Source organism: Pogona vitticeps, chromosome 10 (assembly GCF_051106095.1).
Source record: "Pogona vitticeps strain Pit_001003342236 chromosome 10, PviZW2.1, whole genome shotgun sequence".
Classification (NCBI taxonomy): domain Eukaryota; kingdom Metazoa; phylum Chordata; class Lepidosauria; order Squamata; family Agamidae; genus Pogona; species Pogona vitticeps.
The window spans coordinates 24,656,640-24,681,533 of NC_135792.1; the positions used below are offsets into that span (position 1 = coordinate 24,656,640).

The 24,894-nt window shown below is 45.2% G+C and overlaps 1 protein-coding gene across 2 annotated transcripts in view; it reads right to left on the bottom strand.

Moving 5' to 3' along the window:
• PHAF1 (phagophore assembly factor 1) overlaps positions 1-24,187 on the bottom strand; it is a 42,572-nt gene extending 18,385 nt beyond the window's left edge. The window contains exons 1-6 of one of the 2 annotated variants that reach the window (XM_020806134.3): positions 24,085-24,187; positions 21,245-21,372; positions 11,681-11,763; positions 5,247-5,330; positions 2,151-2,194; positions 1,346-1,425 (exon numbers count right to left, since the gene is read on the bottom strand). In XM_020806134.3, the coding sequence (XP_020661793.1) occupies positions 1,346-1,425; positions 2,151-2,194; positions 5,247-5,330; positions 11,681-11,763; positions 21,245-21,308 (355 nt within the window). In that variant the 5' untranslated portion in view covers positions 21,309-21,372; positions 24,085-24,187. Of the gene's footprint in view, positions 1-1,345; positions 1,426-2,150; positions 2,195-5,246; positions 5,331-11,680; positions 11,764-21,244; positions 21,373-23,226; positions 23,477-24,084 lie in introns of those variants that run through there. The other variant, XM_020806135.3, reaches the window with a different exon arrangement.
• Between the last annotated feature and the right edge of the window lie 707 nt (positions 24,188-24,894).

Here is a 24,894-nt window from a genome sequence, read left to right on the forward strand (position 1 = left end):
CACACAGAAACATACAGAAACAGAATTTCTGTTATCGACGAGGGACGAAGCGTGGTCAGGCCGTTCAGAGTATGCCTCAAACAAACATCTATAAAGCTGGGGCTTCAACTTTTCTTAGAACCGTTCCAAAGAAGCTTCGTGAAGGTGGAAAATAACCCACTTCTCGTAAGCAATGCAGTACACATTCAAGACGGGAGGTACATAAGCCAACTTGTGTGTTTTTTTAAAAAAATTTTTTGGAAAGGATAGCTCTAGAAAAAGACACCTCTTTTTCTGGAATATTATTGAACACACTTCCAGGGGGGAGGAGAGAGAAATTGTGACTTTCTCCCTGCATCTTCCTCCTTTTAACACTTCTCCATGAAGGGTTTGGCTTAATACTGTACTTGGTCTTTCTCCACAGTAGTCACACCTGAAGGCCTCACACACCCCTCCAGGGGACGCTTTAAACTATTTACTTTTGCTTCGCCAACACTCAAAGACCTCCTTGTCTGATGTTCTATTTAAGATTTGCAGCAGGAGAGACGCGTAAGCATCTCTCGTCCTCAATGAAGCTATCGGGCAAAAGGTGTCTCGGGAGAGCTTTTCAAGTACGGCCAAGTTGTTACACTCGTTCTCCAATCACATGACTTCCATTCACAAAACATCTGCTAATATTTAAAAGGCAACAAGGATTTTTGTCAAAATGGTCCCCCCCCCCCGCCTGCCTTCGGTAACACAACGACACAGAGAATGGCTTCAGTCTAAACAAAACTGTATGAAGTGAAGTGAAGCATTCCCACTATCGGGTTTTGGTAAATAAAATCTGCAGCCAAGACACTGTGCGGGTGGTGAGGAAGGCTATTTCTGGGCCAGAAGAGGAGAGGAGACCAAATTAGATGGTTCAGACGCCCTCCTCCCCAAAACTGGGCGAAAAGAGAGCCTGCTTGGAAAAAAAGGGTGCAAGAAGTGATGAAAACACACCAACAGGATAGAACTGATTTTGCCTCTCCCCAGGAACACACTGTCATATAACTTTGGAGCCAGACAGTAATTTAAAAGAATTCAAGGCATTTCAATAGTGGCATCTCTTCCTGCACTGTACACCTATCGGCGGTCAGACAGGATCTGCCGGTTTCTCAGCCATGGCGTGAGCTTACAAAACCTGCTTTACTTGAGCTTAAAATGGGGCTAACGAAGGGGATAGAATAAAGGAATAAAAACGACAGTGTATCCATGTCACAGGACAGGGTATAGCCATCAAAGCAGAGGTGGCCCTTACTCCCTGGATAAGAAATGTTGGAAGGAGGTTAGGGAAGACCCGGAAGGGTCCGTGTTATGGATGATGTCAAGAATGGCTACTCACCTCCCGGATGTGTCGCCCCGAAAGACTGATCGATCTGCTCTATGGTTGGAGCAATGGCCTGAGAGTTAAAATGAACACCACTGGAACGAGGGAGAAAGAAGACGTTTCTGAATCAGGATGGCATCAAATGCTTCTACATACATTCTAAGTCAACCTTGACCCTAGCAAAGTGCTTCAAGAGCCTTCTGTTGTTATTTCTTTGGCTCCCTCCAGAGGATGTAATTATTCCCATGATGCAAACGAGGAGCTTGAAGCCCAAACAGGGATTCATCAGCTGCAATATCTACTAGTCTCAAAGGACATACTTTGAACACACTTGACAGGGAGAAAAATGGGGCATCTCAAATTTATTGAAATTTTCTATTTTTTTTCCTAGAAGCTCAGAGCAAAGACAATGATTTCTGTATCCCCTTTCCACCTCATGGCAACCTGCAGGTGGGCAGTTTGCAAGAGGAAGACTCATTCAAGTGCGACCAGTGAGTTCCAGGCCCGAGTGGAAATCAGAACCGGCAAACTACGATGACTAGCTTTGAAAGGAGGGACCAAAATGTAAACCAGTCTCACGCTGTGATTTAATATTTCGGCCATTCTGGAAGGAGAAACCACAGCTCTCCAGTTCAGACAAAGCGGACAGCTACGGTCAGTTAGAGGTTTTGCTTTTATCATGACCGGAGGAGCAAAAAGTCTGTGCTTGCAGTGAAAAAAGGTTTGTTCCTCTTGCAGTTGATCAAGCAGAAGCATGCAGGATCCCCAAATATAGTTGGAGAAGGAGCCGGTGCCTCCAGTTCACTGACCAGCTACTTACCAATATTTTAACTTCACTTTAGTCAAGTCGTAAACTTCAATCACCTAAAAAACACACACACAGAGAAAAACTTATTTCTGAAGTATGAGAGCCTTCGAATTCATACTCAGTATTTAAGAAAAGAAAATAGAAATAGTGCAACGCCCTGGAAGGACAAGGAAAGGAAAATGCTAACATAGTTCGCTTCTGAAGATATACAGACAGACTTGAGAAGGCTTTCTTTGGCGGTGTTGTGTAAGTCGAGTCACTGGGTGCTTTTATTTTGTCTGATATTTGTTTCCTCTGCTTTTTTCTACTGTGTTTGGTTTGGTCTGCTGGTTTGGATTTACTATTAGAAACCAACAAACATAGGAGGGCCAGAGTCCAGCCACTACAAGCTGGGCGGACAAAAGAATAAAGAACAAAGGCAAGAGGAAGAGCCGTTTCAAGATAACACCAACACGCTGATTGACCACTATTGTGTTATTTTGGTGGAAACCTGAAGGTTGGTGTTGTTGAATTCTGGTGCTGTTTTGTTTCTTGATGTGAAGTTGGCATCTGGGTAGTGGCAGAAAAAGGTCACTAGCTAGTTGGGTTCTGACTTACAGGAACTCTTAACCAAGGGTGAAGAGAGAGACCTAATTGAAAGGTCTCCGTACCTAGATCTAAACCATTTCCTAAATCCCTAGATCGGAATGATTCTGTGACAGCTCTTGAGGTTTTCTGCAACCTCAGCTCATCATCCTGTTGAAGTTCCCCCCCCCCAGCTGATCTCGAGAACTGGAAAATGGTCTGTGTGTAGGATGTAGTTCTGATGGAGCCCTTCTTCTCCCTGCTGATGGGACTAGATGATCTTCCTAATATTCCGGGAAGTTTGGGGCAACGAGGCAGGAAGAACAGCTAAAGGGAGAAGACAGAGCAACTCAGGACCAATCAATTCAAGAGCAGACTGGAGCCCATATCAGGATTTATTCATTAGTGACTATCAGGAGAATGTAATTTTTTTTACTCTTCAGTCTCTATTGTATCTGTCGTTTCCCTAAACAACATTTTAACTAATCTAGGTTTGTGTTGATTCAGACATAACAACTAACCATGGTTAGTTGCAAACGGAAGTGAAAGCTCCCAGGCACTTTCTCATTATTGGTGATGGAGAGACAAGCATGTGAACTCAAAAGCCCTTGAGTAAAGGCCTGGAAAACAGGAAAGAAGGGGTATTCAAGCAACGTATGAATATTAAAAATGGAGCTGTGGATGCTATAATACCAGGCATAAAAGGAAAGCAAATGTACGGATCTGCAGGAGAAAAATGGAACATGAAACGAACAAGGGTAAAAATATGGGGCAGAAGCTAACCATGTTGATTCTTTCCCACTGGAGATGTCATCTGTTTATTAAGCAGATGAATTTTCAGGCCATCAACACATTTAATTGACCCATTAAATTGAGCAGTACAACATCTCAAAAGAGGCAACATTTTGAAGGGATTTAATGAAGGCAAGAGTTTCCCTGGGCAAAAGAAAGGAGGAAATAATGGCTTGTTGGGTGGAAAAAATCTTAAACACATTGAATCAAGATGAACACACTGCATGGCTTATGGCACTGCTTTCGGGAACCACAGCCATTTTAGAGGAGTCAGATCTTGCAAATGCCTATGGATAGCTTGCATTTCAATGAATGAATAAATAATCTTCTCTTTTGCCTCCCCATGATTCCGCATCTCTGTTTACTGCCACTGCGCCGTTTCTGTTGCCTGCTGGTGGTTCTGTTTGGCTAGAGAATGAGCCACACTTAGAAAAAGGCATTCTCCACTAGCAGGCAAGGTGCAACTCAAACTCTGACCGTTCCCACATCCCCCGTTTTATGAAGCATCTTTTCAATAGGAACCTTTTGACATTTTCTAACTCACTTGGAACTTGCCGTGATCCACCTGGCACTGACGAAGACTCTGCTTGGTGCACAACATTATTTCCATAACTTATGTTAACAATCTTGACCTGGTTGTCGAGAGCAGAAACTGGAACCTTACTTGAGGGTAAGACACTGCAGACCACAAACAAAAGAGGGCTGTGTCTTGGAAACTGTGGGTCATGGCAGATGCTTCTGGGACTGGTCTTAAGTCGCCCAAATGGTCCTTCATAGGCAAGTAAGTTTCCATGAATTACTCGAGACAGAATTATTTAAGGTCACCTTTAAGAACATCATGCCTTCAAATGATGTTAATTTTAATGTTTGAACTTCCATTTTTTTCTGTACTGTGTTTACGTTGGTGATAGCTCCATTTTAATTATGTTATGGGAATGAAGTGGTTGGTGGTTGGGTGGTTTTGCTTGTTTATACGCCACCCGGAGTAGAGGGCTGTATGGTAGGTAGGTAGGTAGGTAGGTAGGTAGGTAGGTAGGTAGGTAGGTAGGTAGGTAGGTAGGTAGGTAGGTAGGTAGGTAGGTAGGTAGGTAGGTAGGTAGGTGGGTGGGTAGGTGGGTAGGTAGGTAGACACAGAGAGAGAGAGAGAGAGGAAGGAAGGAAGGAAGGAAGGAAGGAAGGAAAAGAAGGAAGGAAGGAAGGAAGGAAGGAAGGAAGGAAGGAAGGAAGGAAGGAAGGAAGGAAGGAAGGAAGGAAGGAAGGAAGGAAGGAAGGAAGGAAGGAAGGAAGGAAGGAAGGAAGGAAGGAAGGAAGGAAGGAAGGAACTGATGATGGATAGAAGGAAGGAAGGAAGGAAGGAAGGAAGGAAGGAAGGAAGGAAGGAAGGAAGGAAGGAAGGAAGGAAGGAAGGAAGGAAGGAAGGAAGGAAGGAAGGAAGGAAGGAAGGAAGGAAGGAAGGAAGGAGGGAGGGATATCCTGTCACCAACACCTAAATCCAACATCCTTTGTCACTGTATGTCAACCTCCTTGAACCACAGCACAAATACACACCCGTTCTCAAGAAGTCACACACCAGACATAAACCAGGGACTGAAAGAGCAGCCTTAGGTACATATTTGCAGGAGCGGTTATGCACCAATGACGTCGCTATCATTGTTCTGGCGGTGACCAACCTTGGCAGCGGGTGAGCGAACGCCTAGGCTTCGAGGTGGGGGAAGGAGAAGCAGCTGTGTATTTTCCAACGTATACCTTTACCTTAAGTCTTTGATTGAAAGCATCAAACAGCAGTTTGATCCCGTCCTGAGTCAGGTTAAGGATGAGGTCATGGCTAAGAGGAGACTGGGGAAGGAAAAAAAACACACAAAAGGAGAAATTAGATGTAAATGGCTGATAAGAGCATTTGTAAGGCCATATTTCTGTGCCACAGACCACAAAGTAGCCGTTTCTCCCAGCTGGCACACAGAAAATGTGGTTTGTTCCACGAATAAAAGCTACAAGAAAACTGGCAGAATAAAAGCTGCACTTTGCCAAATCCCCTCCTGTTTTACCTATTTAAACCAGGAGCTTTGGGCGAGATTTATGTGCCAGTTGAACTTAAAAAGGCCGGCCTCGGCACTTCTCCCATGGGCCAAACAGCTGAGCCACGTTAGAAAGAAAAGTTTTCCCATCTAGTCAGCAGAAATGGAAATGGGTGGTTTCAGGAAAAGCCAACACAGCCTGTCAGCACCAACACCTCAGGAGACCTGAGAAGCATCTCACACGCTGGACAGTTCTCACATCTAAAAGTCCAGAGAAAAAGGGCCAGAAGTATTCATGAAAGAAAAATGGTTCCCGGGTATTTTGGAGTCATTTAAACGCATTTTAAAAATAAAGATGCCATTAACAAGAGTATTTCAATCATTTTTTTAAAAAAACAGGAAACGGGGAAGTCGTTGTGGGTTGGAGGAGGGAAGGAATGTTCTGTAAGTTTTTAAATGTATTGAAACATTTCCAAATACATAATCCCAGTATGCATATTAATAAGGCTACTGGAATGGGACAAGGATTCCATCACACCCTTCCAACTCTCAGTTGACTTGTTCCCAGGATGCACGATCTCATGGCATCTTGGAACTGTTATAGGTCACAAGCTGGATAGGAGCCAGAATTATGATGTGACTAAAAAAAAAGAAAAAGAAAAAAGGACAGTGCTATTTTAGGCTGCATTAACAGAAGTACAGTGGTGCCCCGCTTGACGATGAATCCGCTTCACGATGAAGTTTTTGCGATCACTTTTGCAACCGCAAAACAACGTTTTAATGGGCAAAAACCGCTTTTCGAGGATCAGTTCCCTGATTCGGGAACCGATTCCTCACATTACGACAATCAAAACAGCTGATCGTTGGGTTTTCAAAATGGCTCCCCGCTGTGTTCAGGAAGGAATTTTTCACTGCACAGGCATGGAAAATGGCTGCCCTATGGAGGATCTTTGCTGGACACTGAGGTATTTAGCCCATTGGAACGCATTGAACCGGTTTTCAATGCATTTCAATGGGCTTTTTTTTCGCTTGACGAGGATTTCGCTCTACAGCGACTTCGCTGGAACAGATTATCCTCGTCAAGCAAGGCACCACGATGTAGTCTCCAAATATTGTGAAGTGCTCGTCCCCCTCGATTCGGCATGGGTTAGGCCTCATCACGGGTAGCGCGGCCACTGCAATTTAAGAAGGATGTCAACAAACTGGAGTAAGTTCAGAGGAGGGCAATAAGGTTGAACCACGGGACTGAAAACTAAGTCTTGCGAGGGAAGACTGAAAGAACAGGACATGTTTCACCTTGAGAAAAGAAGGCAGAAGAAAGATAGGCTAAAACTTTTCAAATACTTGGAAGATAGTTAAACAAAGAAAGGGCAGGATGTGTTCTTGATCATCCCAGAGTGCAGGACACAGGGTTCAGGTGACAGGAAGACAGGTTTCAGTTGAATATCAGGAAAAAACTTCTTAGCTGTTAGAGCAGGACAACAATGGAACCAATTACAGTGGTGCCTCGCTTAACGACGTTAATTCGTTCCAGCGAAATTGCTGTGGAGCGAAAACGTCGTGAAGCGAAATACAAAAGCCCATTGAAATGCACTGAAAACTGTTCAATGTGTTCCAATGGGCTGAAAACTCACCATCCAGCGAAAATCCTCCATAAGGGTGGCCATTTTCGGTGCCTGTAGAGCGAGGAATCCGTCCAAAAACACAGCAGGGAGCCATTTTGAGCACCCAGCGGCAATTTTGAAAACCTGACAATCAGCTGTTTTGATCATCGTAATGCGAAGAATCGGTTCCCGAAGCAGGGAACCGATCTTCGCAAAGTGAAAAAAACCCATTTAAAACATCGTTTTGCAATCACAATTGCGATTGCAAAAATATTGTCGTGAAGCAGATTCGTCATTATACGGGGTAATCGTTAAGCGGGGCACGACTGTACTTAGGGGATGTCGAGAACTCCTACCCTCCAGGCACTCAAAAGAAAGTTAGCCATCTATCAGGTATGTTTTTTCTCAGATTCCTGCAAGTAGAAGGAGGTTGGACTTGATGACCTTAAAGACCCCCTCCATTATTCTATGATTTTATGATCATTTGACATTATCAAGGGACCAGTCTGACAGCATTGCTTTTTTGGGTTCAGAAATAGGCATCCTCGAGAGACAATGGTAACGTGTTCTGAATAGAGGACTTGGAACAGCGTCTAGTGTGGCTGAGAAGGCCAACTCAAGAGTGACAATCCCTTCCACACTGAAGGCAAGTACAATCTGTCCCCTGTCCAGTTCTCCCTGGTTTGGCTGGTTTCGGGACTGCCTCTTGGCCTCGGCCTGCTGGACAAGAGTCTCTTCAAATTGGGAGAGGCCGTGATGCACCGCCTGCCTCCAGGCTGAACGCTCAGAGGTCAAGGTTTCCCATCTGTTGAGGTCCATTCCTAAAGCCTGTAGCATAAATAGCAACAGATGGCTCAAGTAAACAAGCCAAGGCACACAGCAGATGGAAAGCCTCAAATTATTCATATCGCTCAAGACTCTGGTGAATATTAACCCCAATTTCCAGACCTTCTTCCTGCTAACACTCTTTTCCTATGTTTATAGGAGGAACAAGCAATCTGTGAAAAGATGTATTGTGTATACTCCCATCAATACCACTGCTTTCATTTTTTAAATAGAAGTTCCCGTCCCCTCCCTCATAAGAGAAAAGCTAATAGATAAATAGGTTTCCAAACTGATTTCTAAAGTCACTCCTCATTTCCAGAATTTTATCGTTTTTAGTGTGGTATGTGCTTTGAATATTTTTATTATTTGTACACTTACTGTTAGAGCTTTTAAACATTGTTTTTTTTAAATGATGCAATAAACTGCCTTTGGTCCTTTTTTTAAGGAGAAAGGCAGGTAATAAACAGACAGACAAACAAACAAAGAACAGTTTTTAACAATACTGGCCAGAAGATTTCAGAGTAACCAAAAAACTCCAGCTGAAACTAAAACACTCTGCAACCAGTTCTAAACACCTGTAGTTTTTTTAAAATGTATGTTTCTCAAAAAGGGTCTCGTTTCCTCAAGATACCTTGTGAAACTTCTGTGAGTCTCCAAAGCAACTTATGCAATGGCAAAAAGGATACTCTCCTGTTAAAATCTTTATCCTTTGAGCTGCTGCAGAAATGCATTATTATGATTTATTAGTATTACAGCAAATTTTTGGATCCTGGCCTCCACCTGATTTCACCTCCTCCTGCAAAACTAAGGCACAGTAATTCATTTCAATTTAATATGTAGCCAATTACCATAGTTACTGAAATAAAGAATCATACGGCGGCCTATGAAACCATGAAATGAAATTATGGAAAGAGGCGAATAAATGCTATCAATATAGCTGTTCCCACACATACCACAAGAAGGTTGCTTTTTCCAGGCTTGTTTGGCACAGAATCCAATATAATAAAATAAAAGCATTTTTTCTCCAGGCAGTGAGAGCTGTCAACAAGCATCTCAGAGACACTGGCCAAAGAGCCAGAAAAATATTAGCTCACAACAGGCATCAGCGTTGTTATCATTAATGGGATGATGAAAGCCTGAACTAGAGGGGTTCCTGCTCAGAATGTTTATGAGCCAGGGCTAGAAGTAACACTGCCCGCTGGCTTTTCTTCACTGAAAATCGTACGATCGGGCAAGCGCTGCTTCTAAGGGGCACAAGGGCATCTGTGTGCCTCTAAAATCGTTCAGCACAGAACTATTTCCAAGTAGAGATGGGCACGAACTAAACCACGAACCGGGGGGAAAAAAATGAAAAATCAGGCTGGTTCGTGGTTCGTATCGCGAATCTGTCGGGGTGAATCCCGTTTTGCCAAAGCAAAATGAAGTGGTGATTTCTCCCCCCCCCTTCCCGGGTGCTGCCTTTTGTTGAGCAAAAGGAGATGGCCACCTGCCCCTTCCCACTGTCCCCTTTGCCCCCCCCAGTACCATCCTCAGAGGCAGGAGAGGCGGCAGAAATAGGTAGGGAGGTGACGGAGGCCGTAGGAAGGCGCTGGGCGGGTGGGCAGAGGGCAGGAGCAGACGGGTGTCCCCCCTCCAGGTGCAAAAATACCACTTTTAGATGCACCCAAAATGGTTTACTCAAGGGGGGGAAATGCATCCATTGGAAAAATGGGCACACAAATCTATATTCCATAGAAAAGACTTGCCAGATGTGCCAGTTTGGGCTAATAATTTACACTGAGGCGTTTGGGGTCTTTTGGCAATTTAAAACTGCGGTGTACATTTCATCAATCCAAATCAATCTACCCAGACACAGCATGAGACATAAGCAGAGACGATGCAGTTCAGTCTTCCTTAAATGACTTTCCTCCAGATGTTTTGAGCTACAACACCTATGAACTGAGCATGCTGGCTGAGGTTGATGGGGATTGTAGGCTAAGACAGCTGGAGAAGGTTGATTTAACTTTTTGTATGCCAGCGGTTTCCAAGCCTTTGCCACTCACTGTGCTGGCCAGGATTTCTGGGAGCTGTAGTTCAAGAACATCTGGGGACCTAAGGTTGGGAACCACTGTATTTATGGCATGAAATTAGCGAGGAAGCATTAGCTTACAACCTCACTGCTTGTAATACTGAACAGTCAGTCCGCTAAGATCAAAACCGTATCACGCAGCAGCAGGCCTTCATTTGTAAAAAACCTGAATTCTTCAGGTTGTCATAGTGCAGTCAAGGAAAGGTTTTAGAAATTTCTCTAATGAATCAGAGAAGGCAAAATATTGTAAACAATTCTGCAGCTGAAAGACACAGGCAAAATCTTTTTCCCCCCTCAAATGGCAAAATAAACACTGATGAATTACAGAAGCCATAAATCCATGTAACCTAGAATAATGATGATGATGGTCTATGCCCTCTCTAATTAAGAGAGCACAGACCTGGCAGAAAACTTGATGTTCATAATTCACTAATTCACTCTTAGAAGAAATGCAAGAGTTGGCGAGGCCTTTACAGACCACTAAAATAACATCAGACAATCTACTAGCTTTCAGGGATCAAGACCACTTCATCAGGCTTGTGCCAGTGGGAAGAACTTAAAAGTCCAAAAGTTCATGGCCAGGTGGGTGTTGCACGGAAGGTCTTTCTTAGACGGATGTCAGGAAGGATGGAAGCCGCATCCGGGCTGTTGCTTTAAAGTTACAACTGAGGCAGTTGTGGACTGGATCTCCACACCTCAGTTCTTTAACCAAAGAGGTGCCGGCCATGTGCACGCACACCTTCCCATTTAAGGAACAAAATGCACAGATACTTTGCTTTGGGGCACAAATTTTTGAATGTGAGGACATTTGATGGGTAAGATTACAAACCACTTTCATATCCTTCTCCCTAGAACACCCAAGACAACTTTGGCCGACAGACCAAATATCGAGTGATTCACCCACTAGCCAAATGTGTCTTTGCCAGCAAAGATTCTTGGGGTGGGGGTTAGTAGTAATGGGGGAGGAAACCTTTTAATGCAATTAAACCTCTCTGACATTTGACGGACTCCTGAAATCAAATATGGGTGGAATAATGAGAACAGGCTCTGAGGTTCTTTATGAGGTTGCAATCATGCAGTAGCAGCATCGCAGCTATAACTTCCACACACAGTTTAAACTGGAGCGCTGGCTTTTATGGTCAGTGTTACTGGAACCACTGGTAGGAAGGGGCAAAGGTTTTCCACCCTGCTCCTGATGGCTATTCCCTATTTTTAGTTTAAGAGTGACATATGGTTTTCACTAGACAGTGTGGGTTATGGCTGCTGCCCAGCGACCCATACGGATGACAGAAACTTGCACGATGCTTCTGGCACCAAACTGTTCATTTTTAGAATGGAACAAACTTATTTAGTCCAATCAGAATGAAACACAACATGTTTGTTTTCAAAACCCTACATTTATTTTGCTTACTTTCTCAACTTCCCCCTTTCTGGTACAATACAACTTTTGTGAGAAGTTAAACATGTGATGGGTCTCTCAAAACTGCAAGCAAGCATTTCTAGACCCAAAACAAATATGGCTTGCACCTATACGGAGGCACTATGTAATTTTCAGAAAGCCACAGGCTCCGGGATATGACAACTGTGAAGGATGACCGGATGTCATGGGAAGAGGGAACACACGGACGCGCACAAAAGCCTTGTGCAAGACTCATGCCTCGTTGGGTCCCTTACCTGTTCACTGTAGAGAACCTGGACATTTTTTATGATACGACAGTGTTTCTGAAGAATGGCTACAGCTTGAGCCAACGGCATCCCTGGAAGGAGAAGAAAACACAACCGAGTTATAGATGATCCTCTCTCTTAGCCATGCTGGCAGAGACGTGTTTGCTCAGCAGGGTCAACAGGGGGGTAATGCTCACTCACTGTCCATGTACAAGATGGACAGCACAAAACCTTCTGCTCCAGTGATGGATCCTTTCATCAGATTGGAAGCAATCTGTTGTTTCAGGAACAGGAAAACTTGGCTGTCAACCCAGACAATTTTCTAACAAGGCGGAACACTAGGCACCCTCACCAAGCTTGCTCCGCAGAAACGGTCCAGTTTTAAAAAGACAGTAAAATGGTATTCCCGTTAAATCTTGGATCCTTTGGTGCATGGCATGCCTGTGGTACATGCCCACAATTTTAATTTCCCCATTAAACATTCCAACTGGAGATATTTTAAGGAGTGGTTTTACCAGTTCCACTCGCCCCGTGAGTTTTCATGGCCAAGCAGGGATTTGAACTCTGTTCTCCGGAGTCTTACTCCATCACTCTCTCCCTTTCACCACACTGGGACTTTCCTATTTTGCACAGCAAGAAAAAAAAAAAAAGAAGGGACTGCCACCACGTATACTGGCAGGGGCAACTTCAGAAGGTGGTGAAGCCATCCTTGTGCCACGACTTTAGGGGGTTGGCCTCTGCCCGTACTACCCCAACCGTTTTTGCCTCCCGTGCTCCGAATTTTGGGATACAAATACCCAACAGTGCCCGGAAAAGTACTATATCTTGTAAGAGCAATTGGCCAGCAGGGACCCTTTTTACTCCCTTAAGCTGCTTTGCTCTCTACTTCTTTCCCAAGACTGCAACGTCCATTAATTCTGAGAGCAACGGTGTAGAAGGACCAACTGTACCCTTGAAGGTGCAGTCAGAGAAATTTGGGCCCCCTGACTTTTTTTCAGGTGGGGGTATGGGTTTTCTCTTCTGAATAAGGTAGGCTATGATTCTAAAACTACCAACATGAATCTGATCCAACTCTGGGAGGCAGTGGAAGACAGGAGGGCCTGGCGTGCTCTGGTCCATGGGGTCACGAAGAGTCGGACACGACTGAATGACTAAACAACATCATGATTCTAAAAGGGGTTCCCCTTCTCAGAGGCTCACATTTTGAGGGCAGAACCACTTAAAAGTCCTAGCGGTCAGACTAATTTCTGCTGCAACTCCAAAGGGACGAATTTACTAGATTTGGTAAATGACACAGAACTGTACGGCTTTACCCTATATTTGTGTTGGAGGACAATGGGTTTAGCACATTCAATGTGGCTTTCACTCTAAAGCATTCCAGACACTCTCATCTGAGAACTTAAGCTCAACAAGACATGGCTCTAGCCATTTCAACAATGCATCCATCAGATTGTCTACACACGTCGAAGAAAAATCTTTGCTGTCCTAAAGGGGGGGAAAATCACTCTCTGTGAAAAATCCAGTGGTTTTCTATGCCTGCTTATTGATCTTCTCAAGAACTAACAGAAAGTTAAGTCCATAATTATAAATAAGGCAACCTACTCATTCAAAGGCTGTATTTCTTCCTACATTCATGCTGTGCGTGAAAAGCTGGTATAATTGTTTGAGAACTGGCCATGAAGTTTAAATTTTACTTCAGGCAAGCTCTCATTCTCTCAGCTTTAGTCCACATCTAATACAACAACAATAATAATAACAACTGTGTTCCATCAAGTCAGTTTTGACTCCCAGGAGTTACCATCGGGTATCTGCTAAATTTACATGATGCAAGTCTTTGTGGACTGAAGTTGCATATGGGTACCGTGCTGACCACACTACGCTTCAATATATTTTTCTATGGACAGCGTTCTGTTCAACCTTTATTTGTGCATGAAGATCTAACTGTGGGACGTTGCTATGGAGATGATGATGAAGTGCTGGTTGTTTGGAAGAAAGCACAGAACTAGCCCTGTTTCACATTTCTGCAACTGGAGTTTTAGTTGCACAAATACTGAACAAGATACGGGCGTATAGGTTTTTATAGCAGCAGCAGTTCGCCTACCCCCACAAAGCCAGTAGGTTTTACCGCTTCATCCTCCTAGCTTGCTCTACACTGCAGTCTGTCAGCAGAGAACAACAAGGGATATCAGGATCTCAAGCCCCAAAGGTAACACTTTATAGGAAGCAAACCCACTGTAGAGTCATAGTGTTACTCATGTAATATAAAGGAAGCTCCCTCAAGTACTTTTCAATGGGCGATTAAGTACGATTATAAATGCTAAACCTGCAGGAAGCACAGGTTGGAGGTGGGGGCGAGACAGGCAGTGCGGAATTATTGTGAACAACTGGTTCATTACTGAAACAGCAATGTCTACGTTGGCTTGGGCACGTTGTGAGAATGGCTGATGGTCGGATTCCAAAAGATCTCCTGTATGGAGAATGAGTGCAGGGAAATCGCCCCGGAGGGAGACCACAGCTGCGATACAAGGATATCTGCAAGTGGGATCTGAAGACCTTAGGAATAGACCTCAACAGATGGGAAACCCTGACATCTGAGCGTTCAGCCTGGAGGCAGGCAATGCATCATGGCCTCTCCCAATTTGAAGAGACCCTTGTCCAGCAGGCCGAGGCAAAGAGGCAGTCCCAGAAGCAACTAAATCAGGGAGCTGGACAGGGGACAGATTGTATTTGTTTTCAGCGTGGAAGGGATGGTCAATCTCGAATTGGCCTTCTCAGCCACACTAGATGCTGTTCCAAGTCCTCCATACAGAGCACGTGACCATAGTCTCTCGAGACTGAAGGATGCCTAATCTAATCTAAGGTACTGTAACTACAGCCATGTATTAGCATTGAGTTCACCATCCCTGGTATACCACTGATAGACAAGGGTCTCTGTAACAACTGCAGGAAAGGAACAAACTTTTTAGACCCAAAAAAACACCCAAATGGTTTGGAAGGAAAAGGAACAGGGAAGGCATTTGGGTTCAAAGCGGAGTGAAGGGTGCACGCCTTGAACCTGCTGGTGAGGACATACGCAACTGGAAGAAAGCTACTCATTATATTGTTCATTAACAAAACAATTTTGCGTACTATTATCTCATAAAGAGGAGCATGAAATTATAACCTAAAACCACAAGATCAAGAGGTGCCATTAAGTTTCAAGAGCTTTCCGGTCGTTCAGAAAGTAAGCCTAATACAATATTCAAAACTCGCAGAAGTTCTAAGAGGCTGAAACCCTTAAAAGCTGAGCTTCTTGAACTGCCCCTTCACGGAGACTCCGGGGGATGTTCTCCCACTATTATAGGGATCGTACATCTCTAGGGCAACAGTCTGGGACCTCGGTCTTTCGGACTGTCTGAAGGCGGCACGCAGTCCCCTCCTTGTCAAAAAACAGACATATGGGCAGATGGCATATCGCACAGATAACGGCTAGACAGCTCTTTTCAGCGGATTACCTTTCCAAATAAGACAAGGCATAGTTTTCAGTGTTTCTGGCATCATCAAAGCATTCTGTTTTGGAGAATCTGAGTTACATTTCAGGTTACCTATGAAACTTCCACAGTATGTTTGCAGGAAGCCAAACACACCCAATAAACCTCTCAGGGCAACAGCAAACCAATGTTCCTGCTGGATTAGCACACCTTTGGATAAAACACACACACACACACACACACACACACACACACACACACACACACACACACACACACACACACACACACACACACACACACACACACACACACACACACACACACACACACACACACACACACACACACACACACACACACCCCTCTTGTTAACCAAACCACAGCTCCAAAGACCGGGAAAAAAACAAACCACCACCCTCTTTCCCAACAATCCTAAACCATCCTGGCAACATTAACTTCAAAGGTCACTGATGTTCCAGGAAATCTTGATTTCTCAACCCTTCTGGAATGCAGCTTTTGCTCAAATAGTCTTTCTTTAACTGACACCAAGACCTCTCCCTAACGATGCATCCTCCAACAGAAAGCAAACAGGTTTTATTGATTGATTGAATAGACTTTTATACTACCCAGTTAGTGCAAAGCATGGCACTAATAGATAGATAGACAGACAGCTAGCTAGCTATGGATGGATGGATGGATGGATGGATGGATGGATGGATGGATGGATGGATGGATGGATGGATGGATGGATGGATGGATGGATGGATGGATGAAAAAAAAGATCCTTATGTCCTTTGATTTGATTCAACTGACATGTTATGACCAGCCTAGTCTTGCACAGCTACTCCTAGGCCAGTTTTGCATGTGTTATATTTATGCTCTTGCATCCTCTGGCTATCAAAACACAGATGGGCAACTCATAGTTTTCCAGATGTTGTTGGACTGAGATTTCCAGCATCCCTCCTGGATGGCTACAGCATCTCTGTGCTTCTGTTAAGGAGCCTACATCTGATTCCTATGCAGTGCCCTATCCATTCAATTAGCTTCAGAAAAAGAAGGGAAAAAAAGGAATCCTTATGAATCTTTTAGACCATTCTGTGGCACTAAGCTGGACTCTTTTGATTATCTTTGCATCCAATGTATGGTTTTGTAAAGGCTGCAGAGGAGTAGCGCCTAACAGATTAAAGCTAAAACAAAGGTTATATAACTAAGCATGAGTGATAGAAGTTAAGTGATGAGTAACATATGGAAAGTTGATTTGTAACTTTGAGCAACACAGTAGACTCTCCAGGAGATAATCAAGGATCGCTTCTAAGTCCCAAGGAAAAATAAAGGCAAGCTTAGAGAAAATGCTGCATGGACAGATTTAACCCTAATTTGTATAAAGAGGTTGGAAATGTTTACATAACGTTTTCAAGCACCGACTGCATGTTCAGCTCAAAGATATAAAATTTCTGGAAGTGCTGAAACCATGAGAGAAACGGGCTTTTCACTAGGGTTTTGGGAAGTAGGAGGGAAAGATCCGGGCATATACAGTACAACAACACAGGGTCACCATTGGTCAGAATTGATTTAACGGCACATGGTTACTATTATCATTCTAGTTTTACATTTCAAATATAAACATGCTTTAGTCCTTAGTATACCTACAGCTGCACAGGCCTGTGTGTGTGTGTGTGTGTGTGTGTGTGTGTGTGTGTGTGTGCGTGCATGCATGCTACAAAATGCTATGCCACGTGGAACACCAGCGCAATTGTCTTAGGCTTTGACATTCCAAAAGAGGAAAACAATTAAACCCCTAAATGTAAACTCAAAACTGTAAATACAGCTACCTTTCCAGCTTCGAAACAAATGTTTCCTTCTGCATCCTGGTAACATCTAGGACCAAGTCAAACTTCATGACAATAACAAACTCTACAGTATCTGTAGCATTTTTTAGAGCGACAGCTGTATGACTGTGCTTCAGTAACAATAAATACAAGGGCCAACAAGAAAAACAAAGTATTGTTGCACTTGTAATTACAGATGGCCCTCTTCCTCTTCAGACACGAGCAACACGGTCACTGGGACACACTTACACCTGTTTACACACTGAACGCGAACTTGTGGCTCCATGTTTGCAGGGGTTGATGGGAATCCACAAACTCTCCCACTGTGGATTCCAATTGACCCCTTGCAAAATATGGAGCTACAGTATTTTGGGGTGTCCTCCCCCCCTTATAGTCACAGACTGCCTTACACAAAACTCTTCTGAGTGAAAACCATGCCATAAAAAATATTTTACTCATTTTTTTAAAAAAAAACACAGAGAAAATATTTCATGGAAACTTTTTCCCCTATTTTCCCCGATCATTTTTTTCTGTTACAAAAAGAGGGGGAGAAAGAGGGAAAGTTTTACTTTATTTGGGGCTATATTTACAGGTAAAACTTGGTTAAAATTAGAATTTAATTTGTTTGCAGTGAAATTTTCTATTTCCCCCTCCCCTGACCTTCATCTCTCACGTCTGTATTGGAGGGTGTGGGGTTCTTCTTTTTGTGTGTGTGTGTGGGGGGGATCACTTTGTTCAAAGGTAAATCTTGATTGCAACTTCATTGCACAATGACTCAGTGCCACAGACCTCAAAACCAGCGAAGGATCAGTGACTCCGGGGAAATTTAAGAAGTTATGACTAACGGATCCATTCCAGTGGTGATGCCAGCTACCAGGGGAATCCCAGAGGAGATTCCTTGCCAGGACTCACAGTACACAGAACATCCTCTCCATGCAGCTGCTTATCGGCAATATCACTACAGTGCAAAAATATAAAATAAAAATGCTTTGGATGGGTATCTGTGCTCTCACGCTTCTATGCCACAGTAGCAATAAAAGAGTAAAACGGAATTCACAATATGCTCAAACAGACGTAAGCTGGCCGGATAGTTCAGTGGGTTAGGCATCTGGGTGTGGAGCCAGAGGTCAAGAGTCCAGCTACCTGCTGGGCATCCCAGAAGAGCCATTCTGGGTGGCCTTGGGCCAGCTGCAGAGTCCCCAGGGCACCCCCAGAAGAAGGGAATGGAAAACCACTTCTGAATATTCTCCACCTAGAAAACCCTGAAATAGGGTCACCCTAAGTCAGATCCTGTGTGGATCATGGGTGCTCTCACCCATACTGGTAGCTGAGGATCCTTCAGCAGTGTTCTTAATCTCCAGGAGGCCAAACATGGGGGGAAAAGGTGATTCAGTGGATAAACTGGTTTCAAACTCATCCAAGGTGGCATTTTTCTTGTGACATGCTGTTAACTGACTTATAGCAACCCTAATAGGGTTTTCAAGGTAAGTGAGATATTAAAGGAGTGGTTTTATCACTGCCAAACACCCAACAGAGTCTCCATGGGTGAGCAGAGATTCAGACACTGTCCTCCGGAGTCTTAGCACACCGCTCTACCCATTCACTTTTGCTGTTCTGATACGTTACATTGTCTGAGATTTAAAAATAAAAAGTACCCCAAAGAAAAATCCATATATTTGTTGGAATATTTTGTTTTCTTTTGTTTTGGGCACTGACAGCTTTTTTTACTTGGGGGAAAAACAGCTGTACATGAAAGCAGCTGAAATTTGGAGGTGTTGTTTACCATACTGCAGGAGACAGGAGAATAGAATGCCTACACTAATTTGAAATGCATTTTATCACAACACAGGATTTTAGGGTACAGAAATGTCCCACAGTGGTGCATGAGGGCTAAATAGTCTCATGTGTTCAGAAATTTTAACTTGGATGACACTGCAGGCACACGTTTATATGCTACTGACACACAAGCATTAGATTAGATGTCTGTTCCTCGGAACCATGTCATGCCAATCTCCCACTGAAAATACATCCCACAACGAGTGCAAGGAATATGTAATGTCTTACAAAACCCTAGAAGCCCACAGCTGGCGAGGCTGAGCCAGAGAACAGCCAATTTCCAGATTTCTATCAGAGCTTAGAGCATCTTATTCACAGCTTGTAACTCAACACAAACACACCCTAAGAAGTCTTTCTAATTCAGACCTACTTCCGTATGACACACAAAACCCTGCAGGTGAGGACAGGGCAATGTAGACGAAGCTGATTGCACAACCTGTACCAAATACATTGCAGAATCATGCCCAAAGGAAGGGTGAGGTTGACAAGCTTGGTTTATGCAGCACCAGTATGTATCAGGAATTATGCACCAGGAAGCAAAAGGCGGCCAGCTGACAGGAGAGCTGAAGGCAGCCATAGTTCCATGAAGAAAGAAAACACATCCCCTCGTTTTTTTTCCCTACCTGGACTCTCTCACCTGTTGCAACTGCTGTTTACGAACCTCTCTCCCATTCCAAGGACATTTTAAAAGATAACGGCCTTGCTATAGGCAAGTTAGGTTTCAAAGTAAACAATGCTCTGTCTTTTCAACAAATCTAGTTATTTTCCAAATCCACCACAGGGACAAACCCTGCGCCCACAAGATTTCTCCTCTTCCCCCTTCCCTGGTGCATCATGACCGAAAACTTCCAAGGCTCCTTAAACCAAGGTTTCCCATGACAATCCAAACGACAAGAGGCTGTAGTTCAGTCTCCGTCAGGAAACGGTGGTTTAAAAAAGTTGTGGAAAGTTTTCTATTTGGGGGCAAAAAAAGAAAGGAGGAATAAAAGCAGCACACACGGGGAAGATTCCTCTTGGGTTTCATCCTCAGATGCCTAGATTTAGGTGTGGTCCACCAGGAATAGGGAGCTTGCCGGGCCACTGCTGGGGGACCCCCACCCCACGGACTGGGGGAACTCCACCAAGAATCTTCAGTAAGTCTCAGACCCACCATTCTCAGCCCGTTTTCTGGAGGCCAACAGCAGCACAGTATTTACTGAATATTTATTTATTTGATCGTGACTGATTAGAAATTATCTGTGCATAATCAAAACGATGCTGCTGAGGCCTGTGCAAATTCAAGGGAGGAGTGTACTGCAGAAAACAAGGGAGGGAGTAATCAATTCTTCGTTTGGCTGTACATCATCCTGCATCTTCGAGCACTTCCCTGCCCTTCCTCCAAGAAGTGTCTAACAGCATATATACAATTACGGCTTCTTATCCTTACAACAGCCCAACAAAGTGGCAGAAGATGGAAAATAATGACTAACCCAAGACCAAGCAGGGGTTTCAGTGAACATATCCTTAAAATTCAGTGAACATATCCCTAAACTCACTGTGCCAGCTCTTTCCAAATCCTCAGAGTTTTGTCAATCAATCAACGGAAAACATGTTGCTACCTTTCGGCCCTACAGAGATGATCACAAGCGTTTCCAGGAAGTGATTATACAACAACATGAATCAGCTCTCCTTCTTAGGAAAGACATCTCCGGATAGGTCTACCTGCTCTCAAATCCTCTCCAGAAATTGCTTCAGTTTCCCCTTCTAAAAAGGGCCCGCTATATTAATACCCAAAGCTTCGTTCCAGTGTGTCACAGCATACCAAAATCTTTGCCTGGAAAAAAATACTCCTTACTTTCCAGGAGCCAGGGCTAAATGCTCGTCTTCCTGATCAACAACCATGTGATTTCTGATGGGTGTTGCTAAATGTGCTAGAATTACACGAGGAGAAATGCCAAAACAAAACACCAACCATGCATGGCCCTATTTATATAAAGGCACCTGGGTAGATTAAGGCTCCTTTGCTAAGCGAGGCAGAATTTAGTGGTGTCATTCTGAATTGGACCATTTTAGAAGACTGTGAGTGTCAAGTCTTATTTTTTAAATATTCCCCAATACATTTTGAAAAGCAGAGCGCTCAAGATCTGGCTGAGGTGCACGTCCGCTGCGCTGAGAGAGCTTTTTATATGGACGAAATGGGCCTTCACATCAAACCCAGAATTCTACTCTGCAAATGAAGTACGTCATTCTGGGTCTGACGTGCAACGGGGGAAGGAAAAATTCCATCTTTCAACCCTTGTGTCTCAAAAGTCTGGATTGACCAGGACGGGTATCCCGGCCTGAATCTAAACCTCAACCGATCGCTGGAAGGAAGGTAGCTCACTGAAGGTCCACCCGCCGCCAACCCCTTCTCCCGACAAACGCAACGCTGGTGAAGGCAACCCAGAACAACTTACCCAAGGTGAATTCCCATTGTTCGTTCCCAAGAGATCGCTCGGGAACCACCTCTAGATCTAGCATTGGCTCAGGGAGACGAACAGCCCAGCGATCATACAGCAGGTTCACGATATTGCTGTTGGTTGACCTGGAGAAGGACAGAAGGACACACCCAAGCTTCCATCAATGGCGCCATCCTGCCAATCAAAGGTCATCACCCAGACCAACATGGAAATACTCCCGCTTGTTCAAACCCTGCTGAAGGAAACCGCAGCTCTTCAAGCCTGTGCTTGTTAATTAATAGAAACAAATTGCCCGGCTTCCTCTTTGCCGGTGTTCGGCAAGAGGTTTTCAAAGAATCCTGCTATCCTGTAGCCAATTCTACACTTCAAACATGGAGACTAGTTATATAATGCAGGCTACACCGGGGTTGCATCTTCTCCTCTGATCAGGATCTCGTCCCTATTCAAAGGGCAAACGCTATAAGAACAGGAAGGCCCATGCTTACTTCTACTTTGTCCCTTCGCCAGGAAGGAAAAGTGAAGTGCGTTGATTCCCCGAACTGCCAATCTTTGGGATAACCCTTCGGCCTCTCCCCAACACCGCTATAATGAAAGTAACTGCGCATGGAGAGGAGAGGGAGAGAGGCATCTTTAAGGAGAAAATCTAGGAACTTTCCAAATTCACCTCTTGTTGTGTTTGTAAAGGGCAAAAGGACACGCACGTCTCTTCTTAAGGTCAAGCCCCCTTCCAAAAATTGAGACAAACTACGTAGAAACTCTCTCCAACATGGTGAGATCCTTTGGGGGGGGGGGGTTCTCTGAAAATACCAGTCTTCACAGGGTAGCAGCCAAGACAAATACTCATGGGGGACAAAGACACCCTCAAATACACACATGTGCAAATGGGCAGAAACTCCAGCACGCACACACACACCCCAAAGGTGCCCTTGGCATTATCCAGAAGAGTCACACTGCTAGGAAGATGCCGTTTAAATCATGATTAAAGTCAAATTCACCCTGATTCCATAGGAAGATAGTGGGGGAAGGGGGACTGGCCTCAAAATTTCAGATAGGGTGTCCTCCACGGTTGGTCCAGGAGCTTTGCTGGCTCTACTCGGGAGTCGCAATCAGGTTAGCAACAATCTATTATCCCCCAGGTGGTTAGACAGGGCTAGCCGAAAAAATGTGGCAGCCTCAGACACAGAAGCACCCTTCTGGCTTGTTACCGAGACCGTTATGGTTTTGGGAGAAGAGGAGGGCAGAACTCAAATTATCCCATAAACGCCTCTTCTCTCAAATTATCCCATAAACGCCCGGGGCTTAAAAACACCCCATTTCCGTTTTTCCTCCTGAGGAGCAAATTAATTCAGCTCTCGCTTTTTAGGCATAGACACCATCCAAGAGAGATGCAGGGATCTTTAGGACAGGGCAGGTTTCTAAAATTAGGGCCTGAGATGTTGGTGGACTACAATTCCCAGAAGCCCCATGTGCTGGCTGTGCTAGCTAGGTCTTCTGGGAGGTGTAGTAAAAAAATAACAATAATCTGGTGCCCCAAATTTGGGAAACACTGTTTTAGGACAACTAGTTTATCTCTATCCCACCCCCCCTCTCCTAGGGACATCATTAGTTCCCCCTGCAAGAAATGAACTAAAATTAATCATCCCAAATTGGGAAGGGGGGATGCTGAGAGAGTTCGGGAAGGCCCCTCTTTGATAAGGCAGAAACCAGCGGTGGGCAACACGGACTGGGCACACAGATTCACATATCCCAAAACTACCCCTGGCAAAATAAATAAATAAATAAATAAGAATTCTTGCAATAGAAATTTCGGGCTGCCACCCCATATATACCAGCAGGTCACAGGGGCCGGTCTCCCAAAGCAGGCTCTCAAAACAACCACAACCAACAACAACCTACTGGGGCTGAAGTTATGCTCAGTGACCACACACACACACACAAACAACACATGCACATTATTTGTGGGTCCCAACGTGCCTTACCTCTCTGAATCTCCATCGGGGACCACGAACGGGCAAAGGCACCCAGATCAGAAAAACATCCTCTCCCCCCCTTTTGATCTTTGGGGTGCCCCCCCAATGTGCCACCTCTGTGAACTTGCTCTCCTTCCATCCCAACCCCAGATCTTCCCCCCTCAAAAAAAGTGTAACACAGTATGAATGCAGGAACAGCAAACTAATCCCCCCCATATAGTACTTCCCTGTAATACTACTCTCCCCTAGTAATACTCCCCTCCCCCATTAATACTTCCCGGGGGGGCCATTATCCCAATTTCCACCCCTTCCTCGGGGATTCCTCAAAACTCAGTGACCCTTCATTCCATCCTTGAGGGGGGGGGGGTAAAACCCACCAAAACCCCCTCAACTTTGGGTGATCCTTTTTTTTGGTGGGGGGCAGGCAAATTCATCTCTCCCCCCCAAGCCCCCCTCCAAGCAAGCTCCCCCCTTAATGCAAACATGGCAGATGGGGGGAGCACCGCACTCTTTCCCAGCCAACAAAGCAGTTCCCCCCCCCCCGAAAAATAATAATCCCCTGGTACAACAATAAGGGAAGGGAGCCCCTCTTTTAAGCACTCTTCAAGGGACGGGGGGGTCGTCGGGGCCCCCCATATTTCTGGGTGGCCTTCCAGGGGAGGGCAAGGGGGGGGCTCCCCGCTCTGGTTGTTGTTCCTGTGCCCCCCCCGCCTTGAACACAATAAATGCCCAGAAAGGGGGGGGGGGAGGGAGGAGGAAGAGAGAGGGAGAGGGGGGCCCCCTCGCCTCCCCAGCCGGGTTTTCCAAAGGGGGGGGTCTCCCTCTCTCTTCCACCCCCCCACCCCCCCACCGGGGGCCGCCACTCACCTCACTTGCGGCTGCTGCAAAAGCCCACGGCCAGCCCGAAATTTTGCAGCCGCGGCGGCCGTCAGGCGAGGGAGGGAAGGCGGGGAAGGAAGGCGGGCAGGGAGGCGAGGCGGAGCCCCGGAGGCACCCACCCCTCCCGCGGGCCGGGCGGAGAGAGGGAGGCTGGTAGCCTCCACCTCTTCCTCCTCCGCCTCCTCCTCCTCCTCCTGCCGGTTCCTTTTCCTTTCGGGGGTCTGGACTACAACACCCAGGATCCCCACAACCCCCCTCCTTGCTGTCTCCCCTTTCGGGGATCGGGAGGGTGAGGGTCTGGACTACAACGCCCAGGATCCCCTTCCCAGCAGGGGTGGTGCATCACTTTTCTTAGCTTGGAAGAGTGTTCTTTTTTTTAAGACTCTCTCTCTCTCTCTCTCTCTCTCTCTCTCTCTCTCTCTCTCTCACACACACACACACACACACACACACACACACACACACACACACACACACACACACACACACACACCAGGAAACCTCCCTGCTTGCTCTCTCTCTCTCTCTCTCACACACACACACACACACACACACACACACACACACCAGGAAACCTCCCTGCTTGCTCACCTTTGGGGCTTAGAAGGCTTATTGTTTTTGGACTACAACCCCCAGAATCCCTGCCCGGTGCTTCATTTTCCCCTGTTTGGAAAAGGGTGCCCTTCGGACTACAGCATCCTTGGCCGACAGACCTCCCTGCTTCCTCACCTTCTCTGCTTGGAAGAGTTACTTCTTTAGAATACAAAACCCAGAATCCCCTAGTCAGGAGACCTCCCT